At 37.9% G+C, this 23,269-nt stretch overlaps 1 protein-coding gene across 4 annotated transcripts in view; it reads left to right on the top strand.

Moving 5' to 3' along the window:
• Positions 1-23,269, top strand: part of PIK3C2G (phosphatidylinositol-4-phosphate 3-kinase catalytic subunit type 2 gamma) — a 188,301-nt gene that overhangs the window by 34,808 nt on the left and 130,224 nt on the right. For all 4 annotated transcript variants that reach the window (XM_032107350.1, XM_032107351.1, XM_032107349.1 and 1 more), the window contains 4 exons: positions 2,867-2,983; positions 8,292-8,325; positions 15,128-15,323; positions 18,353-18,475. In XM_032107350.1, the coding sequence (XP_031963241.1) occupies positions 2,867-2,983; positions 8,292-8,325; positions 15,128-15,323; positions 18,353-18,475 (470 nt within the window). The remainder of the gene's footprint in view (positions 1-2,866; positions 2,984-8,291; positions 8,326-15,127; positions 15,324-18,352; positions 18,476-23,269) is intronic.

Raw genomic sequence — 23,269 nt, 5'->3', positions numbered from 1 at the left:
TTTCTCTTACTTTTGATTAGATTGCTTGAAGAAGGTCTAAAGTTGGGGTCATTATAACTGCCCCTTATCCCAAGTCTGCACAGGAGTAATTATGTCAATTGTCCAAGCTATTCCCATTCACATTACTGGGATTTTTGTTACTCTTCTCTGATTCACCACAATCCACCTTCAGCACACTCTGGAGTTTAAGACACTGGGAGCTACTCGCATAATGTAAATTAATTGCACACTCAGTTCAGTACTCAGCTGGAAGTTCCTTAAGCATTCAGTTTTAACCAGACACACCTTGAGATTCTCAGTTAAAAAAAAACAACAAAAAAATATTAATATTTTGCACATTTTTCTACCTGTTTCCAAATGTATTCATTCATAGACATGGGGATACCAGTACTTTTGACTTATGGGACAAGTCCACTATCATTATTAATCTAATTAGTAATAATGGTAAATAAATGGAAAATTAATTTTGAGCTGGATAATGACTCTATAAAACAAAAATTTAAAAAAAAAATTCAGATGTCTGGCACAAAGGCAGAATTGGGGCTGTTAGGGTTGAAATGTAAGTTTTGAAATGTAATTCTCAGACCATATGTGCAGTTAAATAAGCAGCCAATTTTGATTGCCCTGATAACCACTTTATATGCACTTCATTTTGAAATCTGTTCAAAATGTGCTGTTACTGTAGAGAGGACTTTGTAAATTTTTTATACAGTGTGTAAAAGTTCTAGAATGAAATAACATTTTTTTATTGGATAAATTGTTGAAACACCAAAATTTCCTTCTAAGGTTCTGCTGTATTTAAATATGTAGAGGGGGAAAAAAATTGGAAGTTGTTGACTGTAGTTCTTTTGGAATTTCAGAAAATGTAAAATTTCTGTAGGAAATTAATCTCTGTCTTCCCTTCTTTGGGACAAAAATCAATGTCATACATCTACACATGAAAAAAGAAAACTTCACATGAAAATATCCCAGCAGAGAAATAGTGTGGAAGAAGTCATCATGCATAGTATTCAGTATCACATCATTTAATGTTCTTACTCTTCATCTGCAATATGCTCCTTAGAAGTAGCTACCATAAAACCAAAGTGTATGGTAAAGTAGCTTCTATAAATATTTAGTACTTTGATAGTTTATCTAGAAATAGAATAGCATATTAAACAGAAATTGATCCATTCCTCAAGATACCAATTCTCTTTATGGAATAGCATTTATATGTATGCACAAAAATATAGAAACTGTTGGTGGGTTTGGGTTTTTGGTTTTGGTTTTTTTTTCTCCATCCAGAGAGCTGTTTCTCTTCTCAGGGGTTACTTTTGTGTATGTCTATTGCTTGTGCACTGCTCAGAAATTACCCTGCATAACTGTATTTATAGGCACAAAATTCCTTCTTCCAATAATACCTCTCCACTTGTGAAGAAGAAAGATGCTAAATTAAACTTTATTTAAAACAAATGCAAAATTGGAATGATATTTAGTATTAAGTACAAACTGTATATATATATATACATATATATATACACACACACACACACAGAGTAAAGCAGCATTTATAATGCTTCAGCTTTGTCAGTGTTACACATAAACCATACCATTGAGCAGTCAACCAGCTTCAGCTCAAAGGAGGATCTACAATTCTCAAGAGATCACAGTCAGCCTTTTCCTCCCTAGGACCTGTAGTATGAAAAGGTGTTGCTGTCCTCAATTATTAAAAAATACCCCAACAACTTACATTTAAAAGAATCTGAACCACCAAATATTTGGGGATATTTCATGTAATTCATTCCTGCTTTAGGTCTGCTCGAGGTAGCTAATGTGGAATTAGTAAGCTCAATACATTTTTATATTTATTTGTAATAATGACAGGTGTTAACAGTCTGGTCATGGATGTTAGACCTGAAAACAGAAAGTTCATCTTGGTACAATTTTTATTTTTCAGGCATGAAATGCATGAGTTAGAGAAATGGTTTTATGGGTACATAGACATGCTATAGTGCACTAAAAGGAGCATTTATTGGTAGAGAAACATGGAGAATATTTATAGGAGAGCTTCTGCTTGTTCAGAGAATGTATTTTAAGGTTTAATGAAGTGATATAACTATGCAGAAAGCCCATGAATTTTTATTTATTTATTTATTTTCCTGAACATAGAGTACTTGATATTTAAAGATTGTTTTCCTTCCTTCTGGGACACTTTTTTTTTTTTTTCCCATTTTTTTAATTCCCCAAAGTATTTCTGAGCTTATTCATCTAGAAACTCTTTTTTTTTTTATATGGCAATATTAAAGATCTAAATTTACCATCAATAAGATTCCGTAGTTTTCACTAAATATATAATTTTGCAGAAAACTAGTTGCAGAAGTACTCAGTCCACAGGTGTCAGATTATGCAGCCTCCCACACAGTCTCTATTTTTAGGAGGAGCATGGCTGTTTTCCAACTCTCACAGAGATGGGTAGGAGACAATAGTGAGGATAAATTCACAGAAGCACAAAACCTCAGAACGCTCATGAATCACTTGGCTTCACGTTCCCTCAGAAGTTTCTTTACAGTGCTTCTACACTCCTGGAGTTCAGAAAAACCAATGTTTTGCCTTAAAATCAGTCTTTGATACCAAATTTGTTGCAGTTTTGAACAGGGTGCATTTTGTGGAAGATAACTGGACTTCAATAGAAATGATGCTATCTTTAGGAAACGATTGTCCTGTGGTGATTTCAGTGTAGCCAGACTAAAGCCTGGTGTTTGAGTTTTGCGTGGGTGCGTAGGGTTTTCTACACCCTCACTGGCAAGAACTTTATGGTAAGGTATTTCTGGTAAATGCTCTGTGTCTACTGCTTCCTTTTCTTTCCTCCTTTCTTTCTTATCAACAGAATAAAGTTGGTGACGTGATTGAAGCAGCTAAAGCCATCTGCAGTGTCCTCTGCTTTGTGGAAACCAGAGACATTACTGATGCCGTCAGGAAACTCCGTGCATTGGTGAAAGCACAGGTAAAAGATGCATGCTCATGTCCTATTCTTCTCTTCAAAACTGGAACTCGAATGGGTATCACTGGTTTTTTGATTGATCAAGTCCATTTTACTGTCTGGCTGCATATTTTCCCTTTGACAAGTGTTGGGTAGAGGCACTGTAGAAAAAGAATGTTGACCATGTGTGATGTGACAGAGGAGCAACAGAAGAGTTGTCAGGTGTTTAACTGGAACTCATATTCTCCTCCAGTTCTTTCTTGTTCCTACTCAGTGTCCAAATCTCTGCTTTGCCACATCACCCATTTACCAAATCACGTGATTTCAAAGTATTAGATTTTCAGATATTCAGTATAGGTTGACAATGATTTTAAAAAATTTTCCATAAATGTCATTTAAATCATGATTTTTTCAGATTGAAATGCCCGTGGTATTTATGCAAAAAAGTATCAGCATCATACAATCCTGATTTTAGCTGAAATACTCTTAGAACACTGAAATGGGTTTTCCAGGGATTTCTGTTTAATTGTAAACTGGGACTTTGGAGGGCAGTATCCGTTCTCAGTTTGGTCATCAGCTGCTTTGGTATGACCTTAGACAAGTCAGTCTGACCTGATTTGTAGAAGTCCTGAGCACCCAAAGATTCTTCTGAAGTCAGCATCTTGGAGATACAGGTGCTCAGCAAATTTGAAAATCAAGCCATTAATCACTTGGACTTAGTCTGGTGTAAGTCTTGATAATTTTTTCTCACCCTAAGGAAATTCCCTTCTCGTACTTTTTTTAAAAAAATATGTTACTAAGGAATTCTCTTCTTTCCTTGCATGGTCTCTTGTCATTCTTTCTCACAGCAAATACTGTTTAGAAAAACATGCCAAACAGTATGGGATGCTTGCGTTCAGACCATCACCTGCTTGCAAGACTTTTACCCTTTCTCTTTATTGTTGGTTTTGACTTTGTTTTTCCCATGGCTTGTAATATGCGTAAGAAAACTGTGGACTGGAAGAACCAAGGCAGCTCTAGGGTTTTTGGTTTGTTGCTCAGACCTGACCAGCTGACTCACTTAAGTGGCTTCTCTTGCTTCCCTCCTAGTTCATGATGCACTGCAAATCTTGCTTCTATATTATCCTAAATCTTTTAATGTCTGCTTTGGCATCAATTATTAGAAGTCACTACTGGGGGTAAATTCCTGCATAAATGAGTCTGTGGTGGCTCAGATTTTATCTGGCACGATGTGGGATCATATGGAAATAAAAATATCTCCCCTTAAGTAAAGTTATTCTTGGATATTATAGGGCAAATACCATAGAAAAAGAGATGAAGGAAGAAACAAGAGATGAATGTGATTTGCCTTTCAGTTAAACGCCACACTCTTTTAGTGGTGCCAGGATAATCAATGTCTTGTCCTTCAGAAAAGTGTTTTGTCAATCCAGAATCTTTCTTAAGAGGTAGACAAAGAGCTGGGTCCATGTAAAAGATAGAGAGGACAGTAACAGAACTTTGCTTTAGAAAGGAATTAGAGCAGAAGAAATGTATAGGGACTAATTTTTTAAAAGATTTTTTTTTGAGGGAAAAAAAATTTAGTGTATTTTTTTCTTTCAGTGTTCAGGTCAGCCCTGTGAATCCAATGTGTAAACTGCCTCCTGTAACCAGCATATATATCCTGAGTAACCCTTGGTCCATTTGCAGCCCCATCCTCTCTGAAGTTGAGCAGAGAAATAGGTGCAGTGGTCAAAGAGACAAATGAGTTCCTATTAGTGTGGCTCATCCTAAGTCAGAAAACCCCACATGCCGTGCAGAGTTACATAATGGGATAAAAACAAAAGAGTACAGGCCATCTTTTCCAAGTCTTAGGTTTTTTGTTGATGTTCATGTTTGCTTCTGCTTGTCTTCAGAGTCACTGTCATGCAAATACTGATTTTATTTTCAAGATTAAGTGGCTATTAATGGGCAAATAATTAAATTATGAGCTGATCTATCTTGCTGTAGAAAGAAACAAACAAAAAACCACTGCTCCAAATGTTCCATGTTTGCCATCGTTCATTCTCCGCCATGTCAAATTTCCAACTCCACTGTATAGACTGTCTCCAATATATACAGGTTCTCCTAAAACAACTTCCACGTTCTCCCTCACATGGAGGGAGTAATACACCTCCCTTTTTCCCTTGTACCTATTTAGATTATAAGCCCTTCAGAGCAGGGAACGCCTCTCCTTATCTGTGTGTACAGTCTCCAGCACAGCAGAGTGCTGGTCCTGGCTGTGATCTCCAGAGGCTGCAAATGATAAGTGGGGATGATAATGATACCGTTTGCTCGTCTGTAATGAGCAAAATCACACTGTTCCCTGAGTAGCCTCTTCTGAATGTTAAAAAATTGTGTCTTGATTGAAAAGCCTTAAATATTTTTCTGTCCTCGTGTTCAGTAAGAAGCTGCTTCACATATCTCTTGAAAACTACTGACTAGATTGTCACTCACGTTTTAAAGTTTTTAAGTTATTGAGGTTTTGTTCTCTTAACGCTGCCTTTCAGGCTTGGTTAGCTGAGCTGGTTGTCTGTCCCTTGAAGCCTTCCTGTAAAAGCTGCCTGTGACCTTGACTCCCTCTGTGCTGAAGCAGACCTGACTAACAACTGACTTCAAACAAGTGGAGGAAAAAAAAGAAGGAAAAAGCCCAACTATTCCTGCACCAGCAATTGCTGTTGCTGGCTTTTTACTCCTTTGAGAAATAGCTGGTAGGACAGTCAATAGACCTCAGCAATCTAGAAAAGGTTTGGCTTTGATTCCATAAAAAACCTCGTCTTTCTCAGCAGATGAACTATAAATGTCATAAAAGCAGTAAAATATATTCCTGTATGTTTTGTAACTTGAGCACTGTCCCATTTTACGAAAATAGCCATTAGACATTATATGCAACTACCTCACACAGAGAATAGTATATAAATATAACAAATCAGATTGTCTCTATCAATATTTATGCAATTCACCAGCTTTCCTGTCTGTAGCAACAGATGTATTTAAAATTAGTACTCAGCAGCCAGTTGTTTGATGGAGTACCAACTCCTCCAAACCTCTTTTTGATTTGAACTCATACTGAATTGTAGGATCATTTTTAATGTGAATTTTGGGTACTGAAAAAATTATTAAATGCTGCAATATTTTTTTGCCATATTGCTTGAATTACTTCTGTTATGTTCATCAGTGTAGCACCAAAATATTTTGTTAGGTGGAAGCGAGCATTTTTTCAGTTAAGCAGGTAAACTGCCCCACAAATTAAGAGACATTTTTGAGGCTACCTGTTACATCTCAGGTGCTGCAGCATTACATATTGGGTAAGGAAGAAGTGCCAGAAAAAAGTTCTAACTACTTTTTCACATGGTTTCCTGATGCTTTAGTGTAATATATGGTGTGGGTTTGTGTGGAGTGTTTTTGTAACACGTCCACGTGGCACATGTGCACATAAAGCTGTAACTTACACAGGTTGCCAGTATATGTTTGTTTATACCTATCTGTACACGTGTGCTCACCCACTTGGAGAAAAAAAACCTGAATGTGCTTCTATTTAATTCTGGTTTAAAAAAAAAAAAAAAAGCACAGAAACTTACTTGCTTTCAATCTTCTGCCTTTAATTAAATTGTACTTATTACCTCCCTACTGCTTCACTGCCAGTATTATGCATTCCTGTAACGTGGTTAGGAGATTATGAAAGCAACTGGCACCAATGCTAGTTTCTTCTTAACTGATTGCCTCTCTTTGTAAATGTGATTATTTCAGTCTCTAACCAACCTAACCCTGTGATTTTAAAATCCATTCAGGGGAAGCTCTGGGCCTGACGCACAATTAATGTTTTTCACCTCTCCTTTTTTTTTTTTCACCACTCTTTTCTTATAGCAGCTCACAAAAAGTCCTAGGAGATCAAATCCTGCCAGAACAGGCACTAATCCACTATATATTAAGCATGCTATACTATGTTGAAATTATAAATACTGTTCCAAAAGGTTTTTTACTTTCCAAAATTTGAGAGAACTGAACAAAGGTCTCTGTTCCCATTTGTCTCACTGCATTATGAAGATTGTGAAAACATAATTCTCAGCCTGGATGTTGCTTTTCTCCCCTCAAGTAAGCATTTGACTACTTCTGTTCATCTTCACCAGACAAATGCTGGCAGCTCCAAGCTGGGTGCCAGAGGGAGAATGTACATCCAGCATTGTATTTCTTCTGCCACCTCTGCATGCATTGTAATTCTTAAGAAGCATCATGCTGAATACTTATGTACTAACATGAAGCATTCTCAGCCCACTCTAAAGGGATTAATGACTGTAAAGGGCAGAAAACCTTTCAGGGACGTGGGTGCAAGCAATGCAAGCCACAGGCAATACTGAAATGCAGAATTAACTTTCAAGTCTCTCTGGCCAAGAGTTGCTACTTATTTTTGTGTCACTTTGGTAGATGCAAGTCTGATCATAGATTCATAGAATATGCTGAGCTGGAAGAGATCCACAAGGATCATCAAAGTCCAACATCTGGCCCTGCACAGGACACTCCAAGAATCACACCATGTGCCTGAAAGTGTCATCCAAATGCTTCCAGAACTCTGTCAGGCTTGGGGCTGTGACCATTTCCCTGGAGAGCCTGCTCCAGTGCCCAACCACCCTCTGGGTGAAAAAGCTTTTCTGGATATCCAACCTAAACCTCCCCATACTCAGCTTCATGTCATTCTCCTGGGTCCTGTCACTGATCTCCAGAGAGAAGACATCAGTGCCTGTCACCTCCCCTTATGAGGAAGCTGGAGAGCACTTTGAGGTCTCCCCTCAATATTTCCTGTTGGCCACCTCTGATCAGCTGCCTGCTTGCAGGCCCTCGAAGAGCACAGCTATTTTCACTGACTTGGCTCAGGAACACAGGTGAAATGAAGGGTACTTGAGTGGAGACTTGCTGCTCCTCACCTTTGAAAGGATGCTGAGACTGCCCTTGTGGGCTTCACATCTGATTGTGTAAGGCTTGCAAAGGGATGGAGAGGGAATTCTTATCTCTGTTGTGCCGCTGCGGAAGCTGAGAAGGTGTGTGCACCTCTAATGTTGATAAGTGCTTCTTTGCATCTTGACATGCCCAAATACTGTCAGAAATCAGGTCTTAAGCAGCTTGTCTGAGGTGGTAGAGGAAGCAGGTCCTGGTGCTCTGAATCCCAGTCATGTCTTGTGAAATCGTAATGTTAAGATAAATCCTTCCCCCTTTTCACGGTATTTTTCATGAGTGCTACTCTTGAAACCATTATAACTGCTACCTGGTCTTTTCTGAAGTGACTGATTACTTTTTTTCCTGTCTGGTTTTGTCTTTATAGAATTCTCTTCAAAGTGTGGAAACACCAGGCAAAGGTAGAGTGTTATTTTTAAACTATTTTAATTCAAGATGTATCATCAGAAAACACATGTTTTTATATTTGTTTTACTAAACTGTTAGAGTGGGCATGTTGCAGATGTTTACATGTTTAGGTGTATTATAAGGTAATTATGATAAACTAAAATTGAAGTGATCTAAAAGTGTAAATAAAACAGCATTTCCACAAAATAATCTGGAGACTCAAATATGGAGAATGAATAGTAGAGTGAAAGACCTGAGTACGGGTGGTGGTGGTCATAGTAGTTTTCTTTAATCACAGCTTTCCATGTGGAGAAAAGGGAAAATAATGATCTTCATGGAAGCCTGAAAAATTATTTTTATGTGTGACTTTTCCACCTGACTCCGATAACTTCCATTCCTCCCTCCGTAAGCTTTAGTTCTTTGTGGTCTTTTGTTGTATACACAGTGTCTTGTCTGATGATAGACTGTCATAAGAAGAGTAGGTTAATTAACAGTAGTGGACAAAATTACAGACCCTGCCTTTTTAAACTCTCTCTGGCTCAGAGATGCCCAGCACGGTCAGCATGACTGTGAAGCACCGCTCAGACCGAGGCATGCGCAGGAGTCTGCTCTGCCGTGGGTTGGATTCCAGGAGGGAACAGCCACATCAGGGCTCCTGCCACATCAGGTGCTGCTCCAGCCCTCTGGCTGCCCAAAATGCAGCTGGGGATGCTGCACGGATACCATCAAAGGGCCCTCCAGCTGAGCTCTGGCGTGGGCTGTGGAAGGGTTGTCTCTCTCCATTTTGTTTGAGGAAAAAATTGGCCTCTGAGATGCTCTTCTCCTCTCTTTTCTCTGTTTGCTTTTCTCGATTGCAGTGTGCTCAGAGAGGCAAAAAAGGTGAATCAACTGCAATGATTTCAGCAGCCTTTCAAACACACAGGTGGTGCAAATGCAGGTTTCCAAATGCCAGGCTTGTTTCAGCATTATTCAACTTCATGAACAGCAGAGAAGGGAAACAGCAATTAAATTTGTAAGCTGCCAGGAAAAGTTAAGCAGCTGTAGGGCCAGGAGAGTGGGGGGAGAACAGGCAGGTGCAAAAGGGAGAAGGTGGTAAATGCAGCTTACCTTTTTCCTTGGATATAGTCCCTTATCCCCTGCATTTTTTTAACACCCTTAATGGCAGCTAATTGCTCATGTTAAAAACAATCAATAGTTACTAATAAACATCTATCTTAGCAATATCTTCCTCCACACACTGTTCAGAAAATGTAATTGGAATGGATTTAAAACACTCCTCTGCTTACAGATGTTTCCAAATTTGAACTTCATTGAATCAGCAGATCTCTCAAGGAAAATCTCATTTACTGAGTAACAGTGATGGCATCAGTGTTTACTCCCTACTTCTCTGTACCTATTTATTTATGCCAGGAAATCTTCAACTGTGCAGATTTCTCTGTTTGTTTTTGGCACGCCCTAATTTCATAACAGTTGCAGAATCCTTTTAGTAGTGTAATATTAGAAACTGCAATTTACTGATTGCAAGTCAGAACTTGACAGGCCATTAGTCATTCTGTGGAGAAGCCTACATTCAAATTTGCCCAAGATAACCAAATTTCCAATTGCCCTTTTCCAAGCAGTGATACACATTTCATGTATGTGCTAACATGCTACATGCCTTACATCTGCACCTACTAAATAAACTAAATAGATTAAAAGTCAGAAAAATAATTAAAGTTAGGCCAATGAGCTAGCATGTCAAAGCTGGTGTTAAGAACATGTCTGAGAAAAACCAGCTGTGAATGCAATGACCAAAACTGATCTGCAGGAACCTAGGTCTGAACTCCCAGAAGTGGGGAAAGCCGTACTACATCTTCTCTTTTGGGCATCACAAGTTTTCCTTAGTCCCTGTCTGCTCAGTGCTCGCCTTCATGATAATGCCATGGCCCCTCCCATCCACTGATCTAGGGACACTAACCTTGAGAGGAATCTAGATGATATTTTCAGCTGCTGAAGCTAGAAGTAAAAGACAAAAATGTGGTGGCTTGTAAGTTCCTGCCAAATTCACCTTTGTGTTTCCTTTTCCACCTCATTTGCTTCCCACCCTTTTTTTGCTTCGTTATGCTTAGCTGTCTAGGATTGCAGGCATGCAAAAATCTGCAAGCCTGTGACCAAAATTAAAGGAAAATCATAGCCTTAGCTCAGTGCTGTTAAATCTTTCCAGATCTCTGGGAAGCTAAAATCCGTGTGCTGGGCTTCCTCAAGCAGCACATTTGCAGACAAAGTCAGAATTGACAGCCGAGGAAGAGACAGACTGGATTTCCCATTTGTACTGTTCCTTTCTGTCCCTTGTATGTATTCATGTTTATCTTGAAGAAAACAGGATCAGATTTTAACAGCAAGAGCAGCAATCTGTTACTCCAATTAATAATTTCTGTTTCCTTTCCCCTTTTTTCCCCAAGAGATGATTATTACTCTGAGTATCGTAAGAGTTTTCTTTTTTCCATTATATCTTCTCTCTACCACAAAAGAGAAAAAGATAAAGGATACTATTAAAATTAAAGCCTTACTTAAAAATTTGTTTAGAAACTGTGCTTTAACCTTGCTCTTTAATAACAGATTTTCAGAGGTTTATTATTAGTCATTCACCATGGACCAAGCAAGTCAAAGACTATATTCAAAATATCTAGCCTTGATTTAGTCTTGCAATAACTGCCTCTATTAACAGTGTTATCTCTGGAGAACAATTTATGCCACTGCTGTGAATAAAGCAGTACTTATCCATGTTATGCCTAGGTCTGGATCATGTTCTTTTTCCTCTCTATGAAGTCCTTAGAAGATTATACTAAAGTTTTAGTGCTCAAAATTTTTTCTTTATTTCTTGTTAAACGGGAGGAGCTGTAGGCATTTCTAGACATTGGTACCTTTCTGCAGCATCGAGTGTTCATAGAAAATAAAGATTATTACGTTAATAGAGATTTAGCATTGGAGTTTGCTGCAATCCAGAGTATGAAAAGGCTGCAGGCTGGTACAGAACTGAGCCTGTGTGTGGTTCTCAAAAGCTGATAAATGAGTGTTTATTCCGTGTCTACAGTGTTGCTACTTCGGGCAGGGATTTCACCAGATCAGACATAATAAGCACCTTTCTGAATTTGATCAGTAGTTCTCTGGGACCCATCCAGAAAGTCTGGTATGCACCAGGAACTGATGATGTTGAATCACCAGTCTTTTCCAACTGAATTGCTGGAGTTGTTATCTTTTCGAGTGAATGCAGAAATGTAATGCTTATAGTACATGTAATGTAGTCATCATTACATTTAAGAGAGTAAAGGTTCTCTAACTGTGCTTGGGATTTGGTAGTTGCTTCTCGACCTGTTAATAAAAGCATTCCCAACAGAAGGGCTTTCTTTAAAAAAAAGGGAGGAAAGGGGAAAAATGAAATGGTTTTTGCTAGGGTTTCCTTTGGAGCTGGAAGATTCACTTTCTTCTTTTCCTAGAACAAACTCTTTTTGTTTCACAGTACGGAAAAAAGGGATTTTTATTGATTTCATTTCATTTCATCTCTCTGTGTGTCTCCTGCATTGTTTCCAAACCAGAGCATGGCTCTTCAGCTCTGTTGCTGTGTTGCATTCTGATCTGTCAGCCCTACAGCCAGAGGCTTTTTAATCAAGAACAATTTTTAAATAGCTGCAACCCCCCAGTTCTTCACAAAAAGTAGCCAAAGACATTATAAATCATATAGGAGCAGAGATATTTTTGATACCAGGACAGCAGGAGATTTTTAAGTTGCTTTCAAGGCATAATCCACAGAATTCTTCAACTATTAGGATGAAACAATCCAGTAAATATTGGTGCTTGGAAACTGCATCTGATCATTATATGCATTACAGCCTTTTCATGTTTTTCCTCTTTCTTATTGCAATAGTGATCTAATTAATGCTGCTTAGCACTTTACCTAAAGGTCAAGTCGGTTTTTTTCTGTAGTTTTGGTTTTGGGGTTTTGTGTGCGTGTGTCCCAAACTGTATTCAGGATCTTGCCCTTCTTTTTTTTCTCTGAAGTTGGAAAGAAAGAATCAACTCAATTTTTCAAAATTATTTTTAAGCTGTCAAAAGGGCCATAAGCCTTCATTCCAAATTCTGTTCAACCAGATTTTTGTCATGTTTTACCCAGAGAAAATGTGTACAGGTCAGAGAGAGTGTTTAACATGTATTGAACTGACATCATCTGCTGGTGCAGTAACAGCAAAGTCCCTGCTCTGTTGGAAGATCTGGCACTAAAATAATATGTGAGTTGTAATACTGGACTGAGAAGAAAAACATAAGTGGGTTTCTGTGAGGAATAAGCTATTACATTCCTTACTAAATCTTGAAGGCACCTGCAGGTGTATTCATTAACACTTTCAGGATTGTGACCATAGTTCTGTTGCTCACTGAGGGTAGAATTTATTCCTTCAGAGTTTCTGTACATGGAACGGGAATGTGTCAGAAATAAGCATATCTGGCAGCTGCGGTTAAAGTTCACTTCCCTTGTTCTCATCTCATTTCTGCAGTCGGATTTTTCCTCACCTTCAGTGAGAAGCTGATGGCAAATAATTTCACACCAGAAATAAATCACGAGGTTTGAGTTGTGAGATTATTAATCTTGGTCACAGTTCACTTTGCAACGTGGTCCATTCATGGTCTCTTACATACTGGGTATGCCTGGGACACCTTTCTAGAAAATAGGTTTTGACATAACTGAATGTATGAATCTGCTGGAGGAAGTCCATGGCCTGTGCTATGTAAGTCAGTGAAATAATACAGTCCTTTCTCAGCTGAGATTTATTAATCATAAAAGGCATAAAAAGCAGTAAACTTCATGAATGGTTGATATAATTTCAGCCTACCATATCCTATTCAGCAGTTCATTAAAATACAGTGAAAAAATGCTGATCAAGTTTTGTGAGTAATGGATGTTTACAGACTACCCAAGATGTTTCCCTCTAATTCAGTTAGTTGCTACTGGTCCTAATGACTGAAGAATGGGGGTTGGAAAAGGGTTGATTCTGGCACAGAAAATGCAGACTGTTTTACAACTGAGAGCTAGCAAAAGTAAGAAAATGAATGTTGAAAAAAATCCTGGACCTGCAGACCAGGTCATACTTGGACATTTGCTTAAACCTGAGGAACTCTGTTCCTGAAAATATCTTCATTCTGTATGTCCTAATAATTAGATAAATTATGCTGAAGGTGAAGGGTGGTAAATGGTGAAAATACTAAAGAGGATAAATAAAAAGGCAATTAAAACCAAGTGGTAGACAGAGAGCGTAGAAGGACCAAGTTTTTTTAACCTCTTGATCTCTAAAATGATTCGGTTTTCATATGCAGAAGATGATTACAACATTACCAGGTGTAGTACTCTAGCCAGTCCTTCATACATGCCATAATTTCCTTTCAGTATTTTCAGAAGCAAACCTCATTATATACCAAACTATTTCAATTTTATGTGTATTTCTATTGTTAATAGAATAATTAACATTTGTCTGTTATAAAATGAAGATAAATATTTTCTTTGCACTGTTTGCAATGTATTTTGTGACTCAGTAGTTCTGGGTATTTGCTGGTTTAAAGGCAAAAGGTATCAAAGAAGGAGAATGAAATTCCTGAGTGAGAATAGGGGTTTTTTGGACACATTTCTGTCAGGAAACTGAGATAGCTCAGTCCAGTGAATGGTGGTATCTGTATCTGTTGCTGGCCAGTAGTCCTGCACCTATCCCAAGTACAAAAAGCTAACAGGAGTCTCAGGCTTCCTATTCCTGGGTTGTTTCTTCTTTTTCTTCTCTTTTTTTCTTTCAATACACGCTATTAGCTGATAGATGGCTGCTGACTTCAGTGGCCAGACAAGTCCAGGGAGTACGTCAAGAACTGTAACGGGTGGTGAGACTATGTTCTTGATCATGTAGGAAAATGTGAGTTAGAAGGGTAAAAAAATGAGAATTTTGGGTCCTCCTCTTGGAAGAAAAATCAGCCTGATCGTGGAACAATGCAATATACTCTGACACTTTCTCTCTCAACCTAGCCCATGCTTGAGAAATGAGTGCTCTTAACAGCTCTCTTCACTTGATGGAGGCTGCCAGGACTGGGGATTTTAATTTACACTGGCAATCAGGCAATCCGAAACTGCTCCAAAAATAGAGAGGAGAGATGGGTAAAAGCCAGTAATTGAAAAAAAAAAAAAAAAAAAAAAAGCACTGGTATAAGTTAGGGTACAGCCTGCATTTCATATATGTTTGTATAGATACGTATTTCAGTGTCCATTTTTGTGTAATATTATCACCAACCCATGGCCACCTGAATGCTGACTTTTTTCTGATTGTGGCTGCTGTTTTATATGTTTTATTAATTGTTTACCTACAGTTGCAACAGCTTTATAGTCTTAAAATTTAACCAGTGCCTTTTCTCCCTTCTACTGCTGCCTTGCCAGTTCCCTTGAATAAGTAGCTACTTAGCTGCTGAAATGACAAAATACCTACTTAATAAAAATCCTTCCAGCACAAAAATTCAGACTAAAATGGCATATCTGAGGTACATAGCAGCTTGCATTGGTTGAAAATGCTTACTTTGAAAATGCCTTAATTTGAAAGCACTGTAATGAAGGTCTGTTAATGATACACCAGAAATGAGCTGAGGACGGTTTCAGAAGCACAGATGGCTAATTGGCTTCAGTTGTAGGTTATGTCATTTTAATTAAATTTTATTAGGAAGCATTTCAAAGCCATAAATGATGGTTTAAGATAAATATAGTTCTTCATAAATGACCTATTGCTAACCTTTATTTATTCCTCTCTCTCCTCTCAGTGTTAATAGAGGCTGCTGTGACTGAGCTCTCCGTGGCCATCTCTCATCTCATCCATGTCTACAGCAGCAGCTTTGATGCAAATTTCCAGCTTGCCAGCATACCTAAAAGCCCTTTATGTGCAGACATCAGCCTAAATTCCCAGCTGAGCTTCACTGTTTATGCTGCCCATAACATCCCAGAAGCCTGGGTGACCAGGTAGGAGGAGGTCCAGCAAGTGTTCATAAGAAGACGTGTTGTCTCTTTGACAACAGTAATTTTTCACAGATACCAGCTCACCTCTGCTCCTTTGGTGACGGTCCTAAACTAATGTTAGAGACTGAGTGAGTGGGTGTATCTCTACTGTTTTTTCTAGCATAAAGTGTATTTTCTTAAGCTTGACTGACTAGGAGACTTCCAAGCCTCACAGATAGATGGAAAATCAAGGAGGGAAGCCTAACTGCTTGTCTGGTGTGGAAGGATGGTAGGTCATAGAAGGGACATCAGATCACTGGCCTTGATGGGTATGTGTACAAATGTTCCCATGGCTGGCTTGCTCAGGAGGATGCAGGAAAAGGCATCCTGTGCTGCACACAGAGGACGTTTGGACTGGGACTTGGTGTGGTCTCTGCAGGACAAGCAACTCGAAGGGTTGGAGGCCAGCTTGCCAAGTTAAACAGAGGGGTGCTTGTGCTTGAACCCAATCTCAGTGAGGTTTCTCAGCAATTTCTGCTCTTGGTGTGTTCAAACCATGTCATGTGGCTAAGCACCTGAATTGGTGATGCTCTTTAGAGATGGGATTAAAATAAGTTTATGGATCTAAGTATACCAAGTGTTAGCATAGCACAGGCAAAAAAAGGAGAAAACTTAAATAAAAAAAAAGGAGACAACTTTAATAGAAAAAAAAGAGACAACTTTAATAAAAAGCTAATAGAAGTATTCTCTTCTGCATTGCTCAGATTTGGTAAAACTAGTTGTCTCTTCAAGTGGCTGCCTTTTGTACTCTGAGCAAAACTGGTGTTCTTCTCTTACCACTCCAATGTGATGAAAGGGGGACAGGTGACCACAGTCGGGTAGCATTATTTTTATGAGTCAAAAAATTGTTCTCAAAGTTTTTGCTAATTTTCCCTTTGCTCCCTCTTTACCTTCAATCCCAAATGACTGTGGGATCATTTGAATTAGACTGTGAGCAAGAGACTGCACTATACAGCATTGCCTGTAATTAGCAGCTTAATAAAAATCTGAGAGACTTTGCATTAGTTAAGGTAATAAGTACAGAACTATAATCACTATCCTGATTTCAGATGGTTATATCCTTCCCACTGCATTTTATGTTTTACCAGGAAAATGTGATATTACACACAGCCTAAAGGCCACTTATGACTTCAATGCTATGTTCAAGCACATAAAAATGAGAATCTTTCTTCCTCCTTAATCTCCCTTTCCTGTCTTTCCAATATTCATGGCTAGCACGGCATGGACTTCTTAACATGAACTGCTGCTCTAACACTTGGTTTCCTCAAGTACTTTTATTAACATCATTCACATGCATGTTCCCCATCCTTATTTTTCTGCACTGCCTGAATTCATGCTGGAAGTGTCATGGATGTCATGTTGCTTTTCCAAGGGTCATGTTATGACCTTGCAGCTGTTTTAACACTTCTTTTAATACGTCGTTATTCCTGAATACATATAAGGTATAAAATGTATTATATAAGAAAGTATACATATTATAATATATATTGTATTATGTATCAGTACTGCTGTTTAAACAGCAAAACTTTATCATTTGATTTTATTAAAACCTATTATTTTCTGAACTATCCTGCAACTGTTTGTAAAGTTTAGACTCTAGGGGAAGTATTTCCTAATCCTACAGGTAAATTTTTTCCTTCTCTGCACTGACACCTGATAGGTACTGCAGACTATTGATCATTTTATTTAAAAAAAAAAAAAAAAGAGAAAAAATAAAAAGCAATAATTGTAAAAGATGTTATAATGTTCTGGAAGAGATAAACCATCATTCTTATAAATATGGCAAAGTCAGGCACCTTCAAACTACAACTGCCTCAGATTTCCTGTTCACATATGACTGTTTCCCATGTTCATCATTCTTGTCCAGAATGACATCTAAAGCTGAGCCTGGCAGGAAGATCTGGAAGTTACGAGACTAATTAGTAACATTAGTTATTTATAATCTATTTTGACTAATATTTTAAAAGATTTCAGTAAGAGGAATGTGAAACAAGAGATATTCCCAGGCCTGAATTTCACTCTGAAGCTGCTTGGTTCACTGTCTGAAGGCCAGCACAGAGGGCTTTAATACTTCTGCTGTAAAAAAATTTATAGATTCCCTTGAGTACTAATCTGTTTTTTACAGATTGGGAAAAGAAGATAAAAATTGAATCATAGAATACCCTGGGTTGAAAGGAACCTTAAAGATCACCTCATTCCATCCCCCTGCCATGGGCAGGGACACCTTCCACTATCCCAGGTTGCTCAGAGCCTCATCCAACCTGACTTTGAACACTTCCAGGGATGGGGCATCCACAGCTTCTCTGGGTAACCTGTGCCAGAGCCTCACCACCCTCACAGTAAACAATTTCTTCCTAATATCCAATCTAAACCTAACTTCCTTCAGTTTAAAGCCCTTCCTTGTCCTATCAGTACATTCCCTTGTAAAACGTCCCTCCCCAGCTCTCTTGTGGGCCCCCTTTAGCTGCTGCAAGGTGCTCTAATGTCTCCCTGGAGCCTTTTCTTCTCCAGGCTGAACACCCCCTGTTCTCTCAGCCTTCACAGGAGAGATGCTCCAGCCCTCTGAGCATCTTTGTGTCCCCCTCTGGACCTGCTCTGACAGTTCCATGTCCTTTATATATTGGGGGCCCCAGAGGTGGATGCAGTTCTCCAGGTGGGAGATTTCTTGTTGACTGTATGATGAGCAAGTAGCAACACTTCACATCTTATGTCCAAATTTTCATTCACTGCAATAATGAAAAAAAAAGGTTAATCTTAATGATGAAAACGTGGAACAGAACCCAGGTGTCTTTAGGACTTCTCTTGAACTCTGAACTTTAAGGAAAAAAACCAACAAACTTAAACACCCCTCCACACACATTAATATGAGATTAATTATTGTAATTCCTTTTCTCGTGTAAGGATGGTTCTTCCTAAATTTGAGGGGTTAACTCCAAATATGCTGTTCTGGACATGGTATATTACAATTTTTTTTTTTTTTCTCTCCTTTGTAGCTACAAAGTTTTCTCTTTTTCCTGTTCACTAACTTATGCTGGGAAGACAATTTGTCAAGTGAAGATTTGCAAAAATACTCCAGTTAAAAGATCCTTCTTTTTCCTGGCTGACTGGAATGAGAAGTAAGTTTTGGTCTGTGTTTGATATATGGTTGTCTGATAGATATTACACATCAAATATTAATTTAAAAAAACCCAAACACACATCTTTTTTATGGATGTTCTTCTGAGCAAATTAAACTACACAGAAGTCACAGAAACTTAGGGAGATCAGAATGCAAAACAAATGGGATAGCCAGAGGAAGGGAAATAGGACTAAGGTAAGCCTGGTCTGACAATAAACTAAACAAAGCTGATCTGTGAATAGCTTTTGTTCACTGGAGGAATCCAGGAGTACTGGAACTGAAAGGAAATGCAACCAAAGGCTGTATTTCTGTTCTTTTGAGCAATTCCACCTCTTGGAACTACCTCTAGTACCTCTGCAATCCAGCTTGAGAACCTACTGTAACATTTCTTCAAGGTACTTTTTTTTACAAAACAGCAAGGCTGTTGGGGGTTTTGGGGTTGTGGTTTTATTTCTTTGTTTGCTTGTTTAATTTTTGGAGGTTTTTGCTTTTTTGGTTGGTTTGTTGTTTTATTTCCAATAAGAAGGATCTGCAGTTTTAAAATGAGGACCTTAATGTGAGACTGGAATTTTAGGGTAAAGGCTGCCTGTTACCTGTCTGTCTCACTCAAACAACATTCATTTAAGGCAATGGCATGACAAAAAGCATATTTGCAATAGGTGAGAGAGAAATACGCTTTCTTTTAATGATTTGGTGGTGATATGGAATTCTTTCAGCTTCTTGAGCATGACATATCTATATCTTTGAAAGTTTTGGTATTTTACATCACTGTTTACTGTATTCTAAATATGAAAGCGGCTTGATTATATTAGCATTGAACAAAGGCTACAAGTCTGAAAAGGTTTTTTTTTTTAATTACAATTGAATACAGAGTGTAATTCATAACATCTGTTTGCCTTTTTCTGGGACACAACAGTTTCAAACTGGTCAAATGGAAGAAGAGCTTTTTATGTCAAACACACTTATCTTAGTGGAGGGATATGGGAGGATTAGTATGTCTACCCTATGATTAAGAAACAAAATGGGTGCACTTCTGCTAAGCATCCAAATAAGTTATTTTAGGTCTTAACATCTGCTTTGGTGCCTCAGTTGTGTCTATAGCATTTGAGTACATAACCCTCAGTCTTTTAAATGATTGGAAAGTAGCTGCTGTGCTTGTGTTTAAAAAATCAGATCATTCCTTTTTCCTCTGTAGGAATTTTCACTTTGTCCCAGTTTTGGTCAAGTAGTTTCTTAGGGTACATATAGGCAGATAAGACTGCAGGGTATGAGCAGGATTATGTTTCTTATGAGCAGTTTTGGCTTCTAAAATTGGCTAATGCCTTTCTGGAATGCATCTTACAAACATTTTCTAAAGCAAAGGATAGAATAGAAATAAATTTGTAGCATAACTGAAGCAGAAATCTGCTCTTCTCCCATTTCATGAAGATATAAAGCAATCAGACTGAAGCTTCAGGCTTTCCATTAAAACCTCTCCCTTGAAAAATCATTGTTGAATGTGCACAATTCCATCCAAAAGCTTCTTGGAAAAAGAAGAAATTAAATATACAGACCAAATCCTTTCATAGGTCATAGATGCTTGTAAGAAGCTCTTAATATCAGATCTAGAAGTGTGTGGAACATAATAGCATCAGTTTGTAAGAGCACCTTTTTACTTTTTATTGTTGCTTGAGTTTCAAAAAAGTTTTTCAAAATCCATTTCAAATAGATTCAAAATTAAAAACTTGAAAATTTATATCTGTCTGGCAGGATTTTGAATCTTTTCCTCAAACATTAAAGGTATTCACATATTTTCTACCTCAAACTGATTGACCTAGATTTGTTTAAGTCTCGATACATGAGGGGAGTTTTCTTGAACCCAGTGTCGTGAGGTCCAGGCTGAGAATCTGGGGAACCAGGTATGCCATTATTTTTGTATGTTTAACTTGTATCCAAAATTGGGTTTTGTGAATGAATGCTTTATTTGAGTCAAAATAGAGATACCAGGTGAGCATTTTAGATCAGCTAACAGCTTAAATGGAGAGTGGGTTTAGATTAGATGTTAGTGAGAAATCCTTTACTTTGAGGGTGGGGAGGCCCTGGCATATGTGGCCCAGAAAAGCTGACCACAGATGTTGAAAATGCATGTGGTAAAAGGTCACCAGGAAGAGCATCTATTACATTAGGAAGTCAGATATTCTCTATATAGCTATGGATCAGTCAGGCCATAAAATAAACCTGGCTAATTCAAAATGAGTTCTGATCTTACATTAGGATTGATTTGAACAGAGTAATGTTCTGGTGATTAGGAATCTAGGTAGAGAGCTTCTACCAAAGACAAGGCTTGCTTTGTTTGCTGATTTTCATTAATTTAGTTTCTATTTTCAAGTGCTTTAACCAGTGAGTGTCTGAACTTTAACTTGATGCGTTCTTATGTATAAATATGAGCTTCTGTTAAAGTCTGTTATCATATTTAGTCTTTCCCAGAATGTTCTCAGAAACAATAGGAATAATTTGATGCCTAAGGAGGTGGCCTTGTGTAGTGTTTCTTCTGTTTGTTCTTTTTTGAGAGTACAGTTTTGCTTTAGAACTTGTATATTACCTTTGGAAAGTGTGATCCCCTTATTTTCTCATCAGTGTCATTTTTCAGTGGCTGAGATCTCTTAATTATTTTCTTTGGTCTTAGCTGGTTGCTCTTAATGTATTTATTTCACCATCTCCTCTTTTTCCATCCTTCATAATTCACGTTAAACCTACAGTCATGAAGTATGGAATTAACATTAAGCCTACCATTCATCACCTCAGATACCTTCTTGGCACTGGGTTTCCCTCTTCTCTGTATTTTGTTTGGCTTGTCTGTTTTGTTTCCTCTCTCTCAGGGCACAGCTCTTCTGTGTTGAGTGCTTTTAGGAAACAAGTTGTATAACTTTATCTGATATTTGTGAATGGCACCTTCTCAGTGAGCAGCTTCTTTGTTTTTCTCAACTGCTGTTGAAATTGTTCACCCATGGGATGCCTTATTCCTGGCCAGAGTTCCATCCCCTTCTTAGTCATCCATTTGACTCAGCCTCCTACAGTCACAAAGGGTGAGACCAGCTGGGTAAGTTCAGATGGGGATTAATTATAGTTCTTGAAAGCAGTACAGATATTCCCCTCCTTTGTGTATCACATGTCACTGGAAGGGAAATTTTAGTCCTCTTTGGCCCATACTTTAACTCTTGGGATGTGTAGCCTGTCAGAGTTTCCAGGTTCTTTTCCTGCTGGTAAAAGTGCTATATAATGTGTCCTAGGGAAATTCTGGCAAGTATTTGCTTTCTGCAGTCATGATACTGAGAGGTTTTTTTCACTGCTCCAGGCTCACAGGGAGTGTTAACAATTGTCTGTATCAGAAAATGCATGTCTCGATTTTTTATTTTTGTCTCTTGAAAGCATTAATGGTTCTTTAAAGTTAGGTGTAACTCTGTCAAACATTTTTAGGTAACAAGGGCAGTGTTGTTGGCCTCTCAGCAAAAAAGACAGAACAAGTTATTTTTAGGAGGTAAACGAGTTCAGTTTCCCAATAACTGTTTCTAACTAATTATGAGTAAGGAAGAGTACATGAGACAGGGAAAGCAAACTTGAAAGCTATAAATAGGGACACGTGGGAAGACAGTTGAGAATTCCTTCTCAATTCTGTTCATGGTAATCAGAAAGAGTGGGAAATGGCTGTCTTGCTTTGTTATTCAAAGAGGGAGGTATGCAAATGTGCATAATTTCCAAATGTTGAAAGACTGATGATCTGAAATTTTGACATTATTGCTAATTTGGAGAACTTCAGATTTTTTAGCTGAAAGCCATCTACTTTCTTTCAGTGGCTCCTCAGCACATTCAAGGAAACTTTCTCAAATTCAATAGAAATTCGATAGATTTGGAACTGGGAGCAAAATCTTATGCTGATTTTTCCTTATCCTATTACCATGTCTTACTTCTAGCACCCGTAATTCTTATGTTTTACAGGCTACTATACTTTTTAAATGCAGTTTCTACCTTTGCTTGCTGTTTAAGTATGAGCATATCTTTTTTAAAATGCTGAGTTGCATTCTTCTGTCACTCTATTATTCAAATTTATCTTTTAGTCTGTTTTCCTAATCTCCAGTTTATGCAGATCTTTTGTTTTCTTAATGATTGTATTATCAATGTGGAATAATCCTTTAAGCCCCTAGATCCTTATATTGATTTTGTTTATACAGAAAAAATGTAATTAATTTTACTCTCCACTTGAGAAATTTGAGCTTCCACAATATACATGGAAAAAGCTAGAAAATTTTCTCTCCAGGGAAAAGAAAATGCAAACTTGCACATGTCTGGGTAATTACATGTGTGATCTTTCCATAGAGCATGAAACTATCTGGTTTATTAGAATAATTCTAAGTTATGATTTTAGATCAATTTTCATAAACTGTATAAATGAACTGAATGACCAAGCAAGCTAATGATCAATACAAAGCTGAGATGACTATTGATGAAAACTGAATTTTCTCACTAAAAAATTGCGAATCTGTCATTGCTGTTAAGACAACATCTGCCTTTAAATTGTGGCTGAGAAATATCACACCACCAAAGCACACCTGAACAAGAGAATGATTATCACACTCAGAAGCACCTCTTGGTTTCTTAAGCAGTGGTTCCCTCTGAAGGCACAAGACAGCAAATAACTACTGCTTTACAATTCACCCTTAATGGGTTGTTTATTCTGAAATTGCCTTTTGTTGATAAGGTAATTCTAAAGGAAAGTTTAATTAAGCTTTTTCTGCCTTTGCCAGCTCTAGTAGTT

Source organism: Corvus moneduloides, chromosome 4 (genome assembly GCF_009650955.1).
Source record: "Corvus moneduloides isolate bCorMon1 chromosome 4, bCorMon1.pri, whole genome shotgun sequence".
Lineage (NCBI taxonomy): Eukaryota > Metazoa > Chordata > Aves > Passeriformes > Corvidae > Corvus > Corvus moneduloides.
The sequence above is the reverse complement of the archived record's forward strand: the minus strand, read 5'-3'. Positions and strand labels throughout refer to the sequence as shown.